The 14,151-nt window shown below is 38.7% G+C and overlaps 1 protein-coding gene across 3 annotated transcripts in view; it reads right to left on the minus strand.

Moving 5' to 3' along the window:
* The window catches only part of LOC126203686 (GDP-D-glucose phosphorylase 1), an 89,082-nt gene that overhangs the window by 40,424 nt on the left and 34,507 nt on the right, over positions 1–14,151 (minus strand). For 2 of the 3 annotated variants that reach the window (XM_049938054.1, XM_049938053.1), the window contains exons 4-5: positions 11,000–11,103; positions 6,119–6,270 (exon numbers count right to left, since the gene is read on the minus strand). In XM_049938054.1, coding sequence (XP_049794011.1) covers positions 6,119–6,270; positions 11,000–11,103 — 256 coding nt within the window. The remainder of the gene's footprint in view (positions 1–6,118; positions 6,271–10,999; positions 11,104–14,151) is intronic. The other variant, XM_049938055.1, reaches the window with a different exon arrangement.

Here is a 14,151-nt window from a genome sequence, read left to right on the forward strand (position 1 = left end):
ACATACTGCATTACCCTTTCAATATCCTCATAAACTTTCTCTATCTGTTCATCTTCAGCTTGCGACGTCGGCATGTATACCTGAACTATTGTTGTCGGTGTTGGTCTGCTGTCGATTCTGATTAGAACAACCCGGTCACTGAACTGTTCACAGTAACACACCCTCTGCCCTACCTTCCTATTCATAACGAATCCTACACCTGTTATACCATTTTCTGCTGTTGTTGATATTACCCGACACTCATCTGACCAGAAATCCTTGTCTTCCTTCCACTTCACTTCACTGACCCCTACTGTATCTAGATTGAGCCTTTGCATTTCCCTTTTCAGATTTTCTAGTTTCCCTACCACGTTCAAGCTTCTGACATTCCACGCCCCGACTCGTAGAACGTTATACTTTCGTTGATTATTCAATCTTTTTCTCATGGTAACCTCCCCCTTGGCAGTCCCCTCCCGGAGATCCGAATGGGGGACTAATCCAGAATCTTTTGCCAATGGAGAGATCATCATGACACTTCTTCAATTACAGGCCACATGTCCCGTGGATACACGTTACGTGTCTTTAATGCAGTGGTTTCCACTGCCTTCTGCATCCTCATGTTGTTGATCATTGCTGATTCTTCCACCTTTAGGGGCAATTTCCCACCCCTAGGACAAGAGAGTGCCCTGAACCTCTATCCGCTCCTCCGCCCTCTTTGACAAGGCCATTGGCAGAATGAGGCTGACTTCTTATGCCAGAAGTCTTCGGCCGCCAATGCTGATTATTTATCAAAATTTAGGCAGTGGCGGGGATCAAACCCGGGACCGAAGACGTTTTGATTATGAATCAAAGACGCTACTCCTAGACCACGGGTAAAGGAAACAAAAGGAAAATTTGGAGTAGGATTTAAAATCCAGGGAGAAGAAATAAAACTTTTGAGGTCTGCTGATTACGTTGTAATTCTGTCAGAGACAGCAAAGCACTTGGAAGAGCAGTTGAAGAGAATTGGCAGTGTCTTGAAAGGAGGATATAAGATGAACATCAACACAAGCAAAATGAGGATAATGGAATGTTGTCAAATTAAATCAGGTGATGCTGAGGGAATGAGATTACGAAATGACACTTAAAGTAGTAGATGAGTTTTGCCATTTGGACAGCAATATAACTGATGATCGTTGAAGTAGAGAGGATACATTATGTAGGTTGTCAATAGCAAGGAAAGAATTTCTGAAGAAGACAAATTTGTTAACATCAAGTAGAGATTTAATGTCAGGAAGTCTTTTCTAAAAGTATCTGTATGGAGTGTAGCCTTGTACGAAAGTGAAACATGGACAATAAACAGTTTAGAGATGAAGATAATAGAAGCTTTTGAAATTTGGTGCTACAGAGGAATGCTGAAGATTAGATCAGTAGATCACATAACTAATGAGGAGGTACTGAATGGAAATTAGGAGAAGAGGGATTTGTGGCACAACTTGACTAGAAGAAGAGATTGAGTGGTAGGACACACTCTGAAGCATCAAGGGATCACCAATTTAGTATTGGACGGAAGCATGGACAGTAACAATCGTAGAGGGAGCCAAAGAGATGAATACAGTAAGTAGATTCAGAAGGATGTAGGTTGCAGTAGTTACTCAAAGATGAAGAGTCTTGCTCAGGATAGAGTAGGATGGAGAGCTGCATCAAGCCAGTCTTGGCTCTCAAGCCAGTCTTTGGACTGAAGCCCACAACAACAGCAACAACAACAACAACAACACCTGAAATTTCTTCAGCAGGTTGCTGATGTGGTTTTTCAGCAGAACAATTCACTTTCACATATGGCTTCTGTGACACAACATGATATTCATGGTGTACAACAACTGCTGTTGCCAGCAAGATCACCAGATCTCTCTCCAATTAAACACACATGGAAAATGATGACATGATAGGGCCTGCAGGAAGCACTGCCAAACTGCAACAACAGGCACAACATCCTTGAGACAGTCTGTCACAGGGGGGAGGGGGGGGGGGGGGGGGTACACAGTGAATTGATATGACTGCACACCCTTTACTGAGACACACGTGTTTCATTTGAGGGGGGGGGGGTGTACACAGTGAATTGATGTGACTGCACACCCTTTACTGAGACACATGTGTTTCATTTGATCCAAATTTGTTATGATGAGCTACCTGTGATCTCACTTGTCATTAAAATGACCATGTCCATGAGGGTGTTGCACTTTTTTCCAATAGTGTATGTTACACAAGTATTTGAACATCTTTATAGTCTAGGAACACTGATGAATTATTGTTTTCATTCCTCAAGTGAACTCAATTACTGTGAAGTCTTCATAATAGTATGTGGTATCCTAGCAAGAAGAGTAATGCTTATTGCACTATTATTAAAAGAGCTGTACTGGCACACATATTTGTGCCAAGGTAACAGAATACATTGTAGGAAGATATATTTCAAATATATTATGATTCTGTCACTTAACAGCAAATTCCATGGCACCACATCACTAAGTGATCAGAAAATGAGACCTCAGCAAAAAAGTAATAGCCATCTAAAACAGGACTTCGTGATTCAGAACCTATACAGCTGAAATTTGAATAAAATAGATTTATACCTCTTGATTGGTTTCTGTCTATAACTTATAGCTTTTCTCAATATGTTGGTTTTCAACAACATAGCGTACATGACATTTTGTCTAATTCCATAATGGTACAAGTTTAGTTAATAATAGGGGATTGTCTACACTAGGGGTAGTCAACTTTTTTACCTGAAGCCCACTTCTGTATTTCTGCTAGTAATAAAATTTTCTAACCAACCATCGGTTCCACAGTAACGGTGATTTATGAACTGGGGAAGTAACTTTATAAAATTTATAAAGCAGAGTTACAGCAAGTTAAAACATATAATAATAATAATAATAATAATAATTACTAACTACATACTTTACATCAAAACATTACGCAAACCAAATGAAAATGTCTTTAAAACCTCTACCAGCTACCACACACCGTGAAAGCTGGAACATCAACTAGTGTGCTGTAGAGACCAGTTTGACTACCACTGACCTACACATTCAGAAAGATATGTCTGATCACAAAACATACCCTGCTGAGCCATACCAGAAGTAATAAAATGTTTTGTCATTAGTTGAGGCATTCCTAAATCCTACTGCATGGCCGTTAAGACATTATGATTTCTTACACAATAATATTAGTCTGCAGCTGTTAACCACTTTGCCTTTCTTTTCTCTGAGATGGTCCAATCCCAAAAGGTACAAATCAGCAGAACATCTGAGATTATTTAAGGTACTGACTTATTGTCAAGAGAGATTGATGTCTTATGGTGTGAGGATAAGATGGTGATCTGTGAATTCTAAAATCTTCTGTGTGAAAGATAGTGATGACATGTCTTAGCATAGAGCACATCACACACAATTCATTCTATGGCTTCCACACAAGATCAGAAGAAACATAATGTTTACGGAATTGTTCTATTTTTCTCACATCAGTATCAATCTGTACATATAATAAAACTCTAAAACTTGGGATGATGATACACTACAGATATTACACTACTGGCCATTAAAATCGCTAAACCAAGAAGAAATGCAGATGATAAATGGGTATTCATTGGACAAATATATTATACTAGAACTGACATGTGATTGCATTTTCACGCAATTTGGGTGCATTGATCCTGAGAAATCAGTACCCAGAACAACCACCTCTGGCTGTAATAACGGCCTTGATACGCCTGGGAATTCAGTCAAACGGAGCTTGGATGACATGTACAGGTACAGCTGCCCATGCAGCTTCTACACAGTACCACAGTTCATCAAGAGTAGTGACTGGCGTATTGTGACGAGCCATGTTGTTCGGCCACCATTGACCAGACGTTTTCAATTGATGAGAGATCTGAAGAATGTGCTGGCCAGGGCAGCAGTCGAACATTTTCTGTATCCAGAAAGGGCCGTACAGGACCTGCAACATGCGATCCTGCATTATCCTGCTGACAAGTAAGGCTTCGCAGGGATCAAATGAAGGGTAGAGCCACGGGTAGTAACACATGTGAAATGTAACGTCCACTGTTCAAAGTGATGTCAATGTGAACAAGAGGAGACCGAGACGTGTAACCAATGGCACCACGTACTACCATGCCGGGTGATATGCCAATATGGCGATGACGAATTACGTTTTGCCACCTCGTGTACCCAGATTCGTCGTTGAGTACACCATCACAGGCGCTCCTGTCTGTGATGCAGCATCAAGGGTAACCACAGCCATGGTCTCAAGCTGATAGTCTATGCTGCTGCAAACGTCGTTGAACTGTTTGTGCAGATGGTTATTGTCTTGCAAACATCCCCATCTGTTGACTCATGGATCGAGACGTGGCTGCACGATCCGTTACAGCCATGCGGATAAGATGCCTGTCATCTCGACTGCTAGTGATACGAGGCCGTTGGGATCCAGCACGGCGTTCTGTATTACCCTCCTGAAGCCACCGATTCCATATTCTGCTAACTGTCATTGGATCTCGACCAGTGCGAGCAGCAATGTCGCAATACAATAAACCGCAATCACGATAGTCTACAATCCGACCTTTATCAAAGTCGGAAACGTGATGGTACACATTTCTCCTCCTTACAAGAGGCATCACAACAACATTTCAGCAGGCAACACAGTCAACTGCTGTTTGTGTATGAGAAATCGATTGGGAACTTCCCTCATGTCAGCACGTTGTAGGTGTCGCCACCGGCACCATCCTTGTGTGAGTGCTCTGAAAAGCTAATCATTTGCATATCACAGCATCTTCTTCCTGTCGGTTAAATTTAGTGTCTGTAGCACATCATCTTCATGGTGTATCAATTTTAATGGCCAGTAGTGTACATTACATTGAAGACAAAAATAAGACTTCAGCTTCTCAATTTCAGATTGTTTGAATATTGTTTATACATGTTATAAGAATGGTCAACCTCCTAAAGGTTGTAATTATAAACTTATAACACAATTGTTTCAGAATTTATCTTATCACTACATCTAGAATTTCATTACAATTTTGTTTTCACTTACTATTAATGAAATGAAATAATTTATGTAACTTCTATGCAGTGTAGCATCACCCTGTCATCAGCACAATGAAGAAGAAATGAAACACTTATTTCTTCCACATCTTGTGACTGCAGAGAGACATATTGTGACAATATTGTGTGATAAGAAACCTTGGAAAGAAGACAGAAGTGTAATAAAGCCAAGATATTCTGCAAGATCTTAAGTCAGCTGGACTCCAGACAAAAGATGCAAAGCAAAAGGATAAAATTAATACTCTTCTTAATAACCACTAATTGTCAACAGAAATGACACGCTGAACAAGAATAGTGGTTTAAGACATACAGAGAAAGTTACAGTCAGAAGGAATGAAACAGTACTGGGCAGAGTGCATGAACCAATCAAAGAAAAACTGAATGTGGAATGACTCAAGAGATCCAATGTGGCCAATAAAGTTAGTATTCCTATGACCTTTAATCAGCACTGCTTTAGGTAAATTCTTACAAAGCAACTTTCAGTAGAACATTGACGTATAAAAACTATTAATCCCAAATAAAACAATGGAAACTCCTGGTTGGAATGTCAACAATGTAAGGAAAAGATAAGATTGCTACTTACCATAAAAATGACACATTAAGTTGCAAACAGGAAGCAAGCACATATGATAGACTACTCTGACAGCTGGCAGAGAACCCTGCATGCGTGAGGTGTGCTTGCTTGTGTGTGTGTGTGTGTGTGTGTGTGTGTGTGTGTGTGTCTCTTTGTTTTTCTAATGAAGGCTGTGACTTAAAGTTAATTTGTAAGTTTCTTTTAATTGTGCCTATCTGCAACTTAACGTGTCATCTTTATGGTAAGTATCAGTCCATTTTTTACTTCTATTATTAATCCAGAATAGTTAGAAAGGGAAAAATCAAATTTCTGTACCCAAAATGATACCTTGTGTTTCTTAAATTTCAAATACATTGTTTGATATGTATTTACACTGCAATATTTTTTGTTGACATTTACAGATTCTAGTGTTTCTTTTTCTGTCAAGCTTCTTTTTGTACGAAAATAGAGAACCAATAAAAGCAAAAATGGAAAAACAGTTAATACAGACCTGAAGAAGATTTCCTCGCCCACACATAAACACGGACTGTGTTGCAAATTTTAGAGTTTGTATGCGATGAGGAAAAATGAGTTCCTCTGGTTATATATATATTGTGTGCTACATTGTTGCATACTAGAAAATTTGTTAGCTTGAATACATCCCTGTGAAATGGGAAATAAAGACACAATAATCTTTCAATCAAGATTATCAACAAATTAAATAATATAAAACTAATTTATGAACAGGAAGATTAACATATAGTTCATTTGTCTTACTGTGTTTTCTCAGTGAAAAAAGAAACAATCCAGCACATACTTCACAAAAAATAAATAGTAAAAGTAAGATAATAAAATAGATAATAAATGTTTTCTATTTCACACACAGTTCATGTACATGAAACACACTCCCAAATGTTTTAAGCAGAACTAATGCTCCTCATTATTACTGAACACACAAACTGCTGTAACCACCAGATTTGTGTGTGCACCACTTCATAGTTCGCAGGTGAAGTTCGTGGTTGATTTGGCCACTAGAGGCCACCCGGCCTCTGCCGGCCATTTGTGTGTTGCTAATTGCATTGTACTTTGCCTTCCTCTTGTGTGCACTATCCGAGTAATAAATTACAGTGTTCTTGGGTTAGAACACTTTTCTGGCAATGAGTACAGTGTTCAACTCCATGTATTCCACTTCAGTCACTGGTCCTTTGAGTTTAATTTCCACAGAGGCAGTGCTTAATCTCTTCTTGAGCAACAGCAGACGCTGACAGTAGCTACTTCTAACACATTGGCACAACCTGCAGTTCCATCAACAACATACCTGCTGCCATTCCCTGCATATGGCACTGCAGCAGAACACTGGGGTGCTTGTGAAAAATGCCTTTGGCAATATTTCCAGGTATTTGGGGAAACAATGTAAATTTGTGCAAGGCCTTTTTTTTTTGTTGTGGATTTTGTGTCTTTCTATATGAGTCTAAGTTCCACCTAAGCACGGAACTAGCCTCTCTTTTTAGCCCTCTGGCGTCTTTGGTAGACAAAACTGCTTGTCACTTACCACAGTGGGCTCTTTTCTGTGACGATACAATTATGAGTTACATTTTTGGCCTGTGGTGCAATATGCCATTGGTGATGCCTTGTTGTATTTGTCAACTAGTCCAGATGAAGAGTGTGATAAGGTGGAATTACTTTGTTTTCATTTAAACATGAAAGCTCAAAACATTGTTGATGATTTTCCTATTACTAGCACTAAAATTGCAGCTGCAGATCCTGTGTTAAATTAAGTTGTTTCTTTTGTCCAACACTGGCTAGACAAACTTCTGGGCTGTGCCTCTGATTCTCTGAGAAATTATTTCGCATCACAAAATTGTCCCTCTGTTTGCAATGGAGTACTGTTGTTAGCTACTGAGGACACCAGTTCCTTGTTTGTGGGCGTGTCTGCATTTCAGTGTGAGATTATGAGTTTATAATATGTGAACAACTAACGTGTGTCACATACGAAAGCACTCGCACACAAGTGTGTTTGGTTGTTTGCTATGGTAGGTCTTATATATACATTAGTTACAGACAGTGATGCCTAATTCATATCTCAGGAACCTGGAGATATTTTGTAAAAAAAAGAACCTGGTGTTCACCTGTTCACCACGTCACAGTTCCTCCTTTCCACCCTCAATCAAATGGGGAAGCAGAATGACTAGTACGAACATTTAAGACTCGGATGAAAAAATAAGTTTCAAATGTGCAGTTCCTCAGTTCTTACAGGTTCACCCCTGTTGGCGATAAGAGCCTGGCAGAGTTTTCGCACAGTCAGCACCAGACTCTGCTACATCTACTTCAGCCAATGCCAGGCCATCTGCCAGCACCAGTGTCGCAATGCTTCTGGCCTGGCACATCTTTTTAGGCTCACGGATTTGCCCTCTGTGTCAACCAAATGGATGAGGGAGGCTCGTGTGGGTGGCTGCGCAACAGGCACGCCTCTGCCGTCCCCACATCCTCCGTCTGCCCGACCGTCTCCTACATTGCGGCCAGTGCCCTCGCCTTCCCCGTCTCCACTGCCACTGTTTTCACAACTGTTTCCTCTGACGTGGGTACCTCCTCCAGCTGTCAGGGGCCACGGCAGAACCCCGGCTCCCACTGTGTCGCAGCCAACGTCTCTGCCACTGACACCTCCGTTGCAGCTGGGGCCACCTGTTCTGCCATCTATGCCACAACTTCCTTCCCTGGGGGTGGAATTGGACGTGGCAATGGCAGCACCACCAGCATCACCTGTCCTACTACACGGCCTCTCACAGGGAGGCGGGCACTGCACCTGTCCGTGCTCGTGCCACTTCCGACACTACACACCAGTCGTAGCCGTGTTGCACGACTTAATAATCTTTGTCAAACACTGAATAAATGGACGTGAGCACAGTGTTCACTTCTTTGCAAAGGAAGAGGAGTTCTGTAATTGCCAATTTAATGTTTGCACCACCACACAGTTCACGTGTGACATTTGTGCTCGATTCGGCCACTACAGGCCACCCGGACTGCTAATACAACAGCAGTTACGTGCACAGCATGCTGGCTGCATCCCCTGTCGGAACTAATGTCTGTATAGGCCAGATCACAAGGCTCTGCTGGCCTGTTGTACACAGCTAACTGTACTGTACCTTGTCTTCCATGTGTGTGTACTGGTCAAGCAATAAAGTACAGTGTTCTTGGGTTAGAGCACAAACCGTCATCAATTACAGTGTCAACTAAATGAAAATAAAAACTATTACTTATCACACATCAGCTAACATACAGATAAACACTTATACAAAAGCCTTGTCTTTTGAAGTATGGAGTAAAAAAGGTTGAAGAAAATGGAAGCATTTAAACATATCACAAGAAAATAATTTAGGACAGTATGCAAAACAGGGACAGAACACAGTACAAGACAAAAATCAACACTAACATGCTACCAACAAACAAACCTGGAACTGAAAAATGAACAGTATCATTCAGAAGTGAAGGAAAAATGACTATGAAATGAAATGCAGTTGAATTAGTATGGGGAAAAAAAGGGACAAATTATTGTAGAAACAAAAAACAGTAGGAACTGGGAAGGAGATCATCACACTTCTGGAGTTTGCAGTGTTCTTGAAATATTTACAAGAAAGTCAAATTATGAAACAAGGAAAAGTGAGGAAAAGTGGATAGAAAGTGCAGGGAAAGTGGATAGAAGATTTATATTAGTTGGATGGATTCTGGATTGAGTCACAAATTTCTTTGATAACTCATATTCAGGACACTAGTGTCACCTATTCTAGAGTTCTATTCAAATTTTTGGAGTCCTTATCAAATAGACAAGACAGTAGACATCAAAGAATTTCAAAGATGCACTGCTAAGACTGGCATATCCAATATGAAACTGTAACATACGTGAAACTTCCTGACAGATTATTGTGGGGAAATGCTTAGCCACAGCCTAGAGAAGAATCTTCACTCTGCAGCAGAGTGTATATTGATGTGAAATTTCCTACCAGATTACAACAGTGTGCTGGACCAGGACTCAGATCTGAGACCCTTGCCTTTCATGGGCAAGTGCTCTATCAAATGAGCTATCCAAACACAAATCACAATCCACCCTCACAGCTCGACATTTGCCAACGCTACTCCTTCTACATCCCAAACTTCACAGAAGTTCTCCCCTGTATACCATGTAGGGATAACATTCTTGAATGAAATGATATTGCAGAGCCTTGGGAAAGCAAAGCTGTGAATTCTAAGAAAGTGCAAATGAATTGTCACAGTCAAACTTTGGCTGCAAGCAGAGTTCACCAATCAGTGGCGAGACAAGGTGCCAAGCACAATGTGCTTGATTTCATTGGGTGCTTCACAATCTGTGCCATCTGGATCCTTCCCACCACCAACACCAGCTTCCCTGAATTATGCAAACAATAGTCATTCTTGCAAGAATCCTTCAATCCTGTAAACATTCAGGCCTCAACCACTGCTAACCCCAACCTCAGATCTGCCTTTTCCCCTGCTCTACGACTGTAACTTCACTAGTCCTACATCCATACCCTCCATTCCACAGTCTCCCTCTATCTTGGTTCTATCTCCCCCTCCCAATCCACTCCTCCATCTCATTGCGCATTGTACAGCCAGCAAAATGTAGCCATGCAGGTACATATGTGTATGTACATGTATTCTGTTACCTCTGCAGAATGATTTGTCCAAAAGTTTAGCAATGTTCTCAGTCTTATTTACTTGCCTGTCAGTGACTCAACACACTAATTGTACACTTAGTTTTTACTTTTACTGCTTCCATAATTTTTATAATTCACCTACGAAGAGTTAACTTACAAACCACTTGTCAGATCCTTGTGCACTGCTAATCAGGGAGAGGAGAAAGAGAAGAAAACACAAAATATCCAAAGAAGAGCAGGATGTTTTGTCACACATTTGAAAGTATGAGAGCATTGCGGAGATATAATATATTCCAGCTTTATTGGCAGACAATACAAAAGAGATCTATGTGTGGAGAGATAAAGTTTCAAAATTCTGAGTGTGTACATTCCAAAAAGAGTCAAGTGGCATACTGGTTCCTCTCACATATGTCTTGAAAATAAGCATAATGATAAAACCAGACAAATTCAGCTCATACAGGAGCTTGCTTACAGTAATGAACCATTCATGTAGTATCATTTGCCACAAATCAGAAGGTAGCTTGAAGATGCAGGAAGATTAACAAAAATCAAATTATGAATGGAAACAACTTTAAAAAAAACCTGCTTTGATCCTGATTACATGCAACTGCCTTCCCATTGTATATACAGTAATATGTCAGAGTATTATAGCTCTACACTGTATGAAAGTGAAAGGTTTCCACTGAGCTATATATTCATAATAAGTTAGCAAGAAATAAGCTTACCTTGCTAAGGTTTCTGGACGTTTATCTGATGGCAGCTGAAAGACAAATCCTTTCGCCGGATAGTTGACCAGTATGAAACATGGGCCACTCAAATGCTGCACAGACTAATTTAGCATTGACAATATGAATAAACACAATTTCAAAACTTAATTAGGCTTTTTATTTTAAATAATGTATGAATAAGTTGTTACAATGACTACAGAATAACAAATAATGATTTTACATTTAGCCTAATGGTTTTACAAACTAAAAGAATACTTTTTCTTTATTATTGCTACAGGATCTATTGAAACAAAATGATTTTGTACTGCTACAACATGATGTCCAGCATAATGTCACTGGCAGGCAAATCAGAGATTCAATTCTGTTCTCATGTTTGTATTTTTAATTCTATATTTCAGATTTGTTAGAAATCCCAGAACCTGTTTGTTAACCAAAATAATAATTATTATATATGAATAGGAACACTAATCCACAGTTGCCAAACTTAAGAACAGATTTCATGTAGAACTAGCAAATCACAAACATTCACCATTTTTGGATGAATTAATGCACACAGTTAGAACATACATAGATACCAAATTGAAAGAAAACATACAATACAACAAAAGAAACTCACCAAAATGATAAATCACAGAAACATCACCAATACAACAAATACACTTTTCACAAAACAGTGATTAATCTAACAGACACAAAATTGCCTGAACAAGAGAGCAGCCTGCTTGAAAAGGGTCCAAAACATGGCATAAACACAATTGTGTCACACAGGACAATAGAGAATATCATAACAGGAACAAGACACATCATAAAGCAACAAGAAAAACTAAACACACCTGAATTCAATGCAAATCTAACAAGAGACTAGTTGCTGAGGAAATAAGAAACATGATCAAATAGAACAAAACCACTATAAAAGAAAACAGAATGACAACTGAATAAAAAACCTACAGAAAACTACAGAAAAAAATTAATGAAAGAAAATGCCATTATCACAACATCTGACAAGGGAAATTCAATCATAGTCATAAAAGAACAGGAATACATTGACAAAACAATAGAATTCTTACAAAGCAACAACATCACAGAATTAACAAGTGATCCAACAAACCAATAACAAACAAACTTCCAGAAAACTCTGAAAACCACACAAAAATTTTTTACAGACACACACATTAAAAGAAAGATCCAGAAAAATACCACCCCCCTTTAAAATCATTGCCTAAGTTCACAAACCTGGAATTCCTATATGTCCATTGATAAACTTTACCAAAGCACCAATGTACTGCTTAGCCAAACACGCACACGCACGCGCGCGCACCCACACCCACACACATTCTCTCTCTCTCTCTCTCTCTCTCTCTCTCTCTCTCTACAGACAATATAAAATACACTGAAAACAAAAGTCTAAAGAACTCATGTGACTTAACAGAAAAAACAAGAAATGAAAACATACAAAACATCCAACTGCAAGGAAACATTCCCACAACAAACATAGCAGAAATATTATCTGTAAGTTACAGGAAAAAAAATGCAATACATATTCATTTTTGTTCGGAAATACATAATAAACAAAGATAAAAATTACATTTTGCTGTTTGCAGATGACAAGTTGTAGATTGTGTAGTAGACTCACAGCTACCAACATAAGCATTCAGTAGCTTCATGTAAGATATACAAGCTAATGCATAAACCCATCCTTTTTTGAAATAAGTTAAAAAACCACAACTTTAGCCATATTGTAATAAACAATATATAGTGCATCAGCCCACTAATACATATCTCAACTGTGAGCCGTGAACAAACCATGTATAATATTTGATAACAATCACCTCATTCACAAATATAAATATTTTTTGTGAAATATTTTCTAAATGATAATATGTAATAACAATTTTACAGAAAGGAAATAAAGTAACCTCTTGAAGACAGGACAAAAAGCACTGAAACATGTCTGGGTAAAACAAGACTTCAAAGGCGCCTTGCATAAAACGGAATTCCTCATCCCATTTTCTTAGGAAGCATGGAAACAAGAAAAACTGCAACACCACAAGATGAGTATCATCCTCTCTTCTGCTGTTGAAAAGCCATCACACCAGTATCTAGAAAATTCCAATTCTACTGTTCTTTCCATATTCACTCAGGGTGTAAGGAAAGAGCTCACTCAGCTTTACAATTGAAGAAAAAGGTTTAACTTTTCCTAGATCCAATACTTACAACATCTATATTTTTTAAGAAGTTGTCATCTAATGGAATCTTTTGTTGGATGTAACTATATGAGCTGACAAAAGCAACTTCTGATATCTTCATAAAATTTTCTAACAACAGATTTTTGAAGCTTGGTATGATGAATGTAGCTTCTAGTGTCTACAACAATGACAAAATCTTCATCCCCTTTGTGATATTTATTTTTCTGGAACTTCAGTTCCTTCAGACAACCAGAAATAGCTACTGCAGGAGGTTTGATGTTTGATAAATCTCACAATCAAATCTGAAAATAAGGTATTTTGAGTGCTATGAAGTTTATGAATTACTGGCTCTTCTTTCTGGAGGAATACATTTGTTTTGGTAAATAAGGAGGAATACATTTGCTTTCGTAAGTATCAAAAGACTATTATTCCAGGAAATAAGATATAGTTTACTAACTGGATCACTTAGAATAGGGTGTACTCTACTTAAGTGAGAGCTATTTATGCTTTTTGAAGCTTTCTCACTGAAAACTTTTATCATATTTTACCACTGTTCAGTTATTCTTTCTCTTGACTAATGGAAATACAGCCATTTTGCAACAATATGCATCAGTAGTTTATGGGGTTTAGTGCCATGTATATTTTAATAAATTTTAAACATAGACAGTTTTTTGAACGTTTTTGGAGGGAGTAGCAAATGTCCATAACAAATTCTTCAGCACTGAAATATTTGAGAATTTTTGCACCTGTTTTTGCAGCTAACTGAACAAGCTTTTATTCATGTGTGTGGTTGAACTTTCTTCCAAAAAGCAGCAACTCCTTTAATATGTCCCCACCATTGTATTTGCATTATCATGTGCAAATGAAGTACAATTTTTCTATAGAATTCCTTTTCTTAGAAGCTCATGACTCAATAGTTTAAAAATCTCTTCACCAGTGTTTAAACTTGATTACACGAAGGAT

The sequence above is a fragment of the Schistocerca nitens genome, chromosome 9, assembly GCF_023898315.1.
Source record: "Schistocerca nitens isolate TAMUIC-IGC-003100 chromosome 9, iqSchNite1.1, whole genome shotgun sequence".
NCBI lineage: Eukaryota > Metazoa > Arthropoda > Insecta > Orthoptera > Acrididae > Schistocerca > Schistocerca nitens.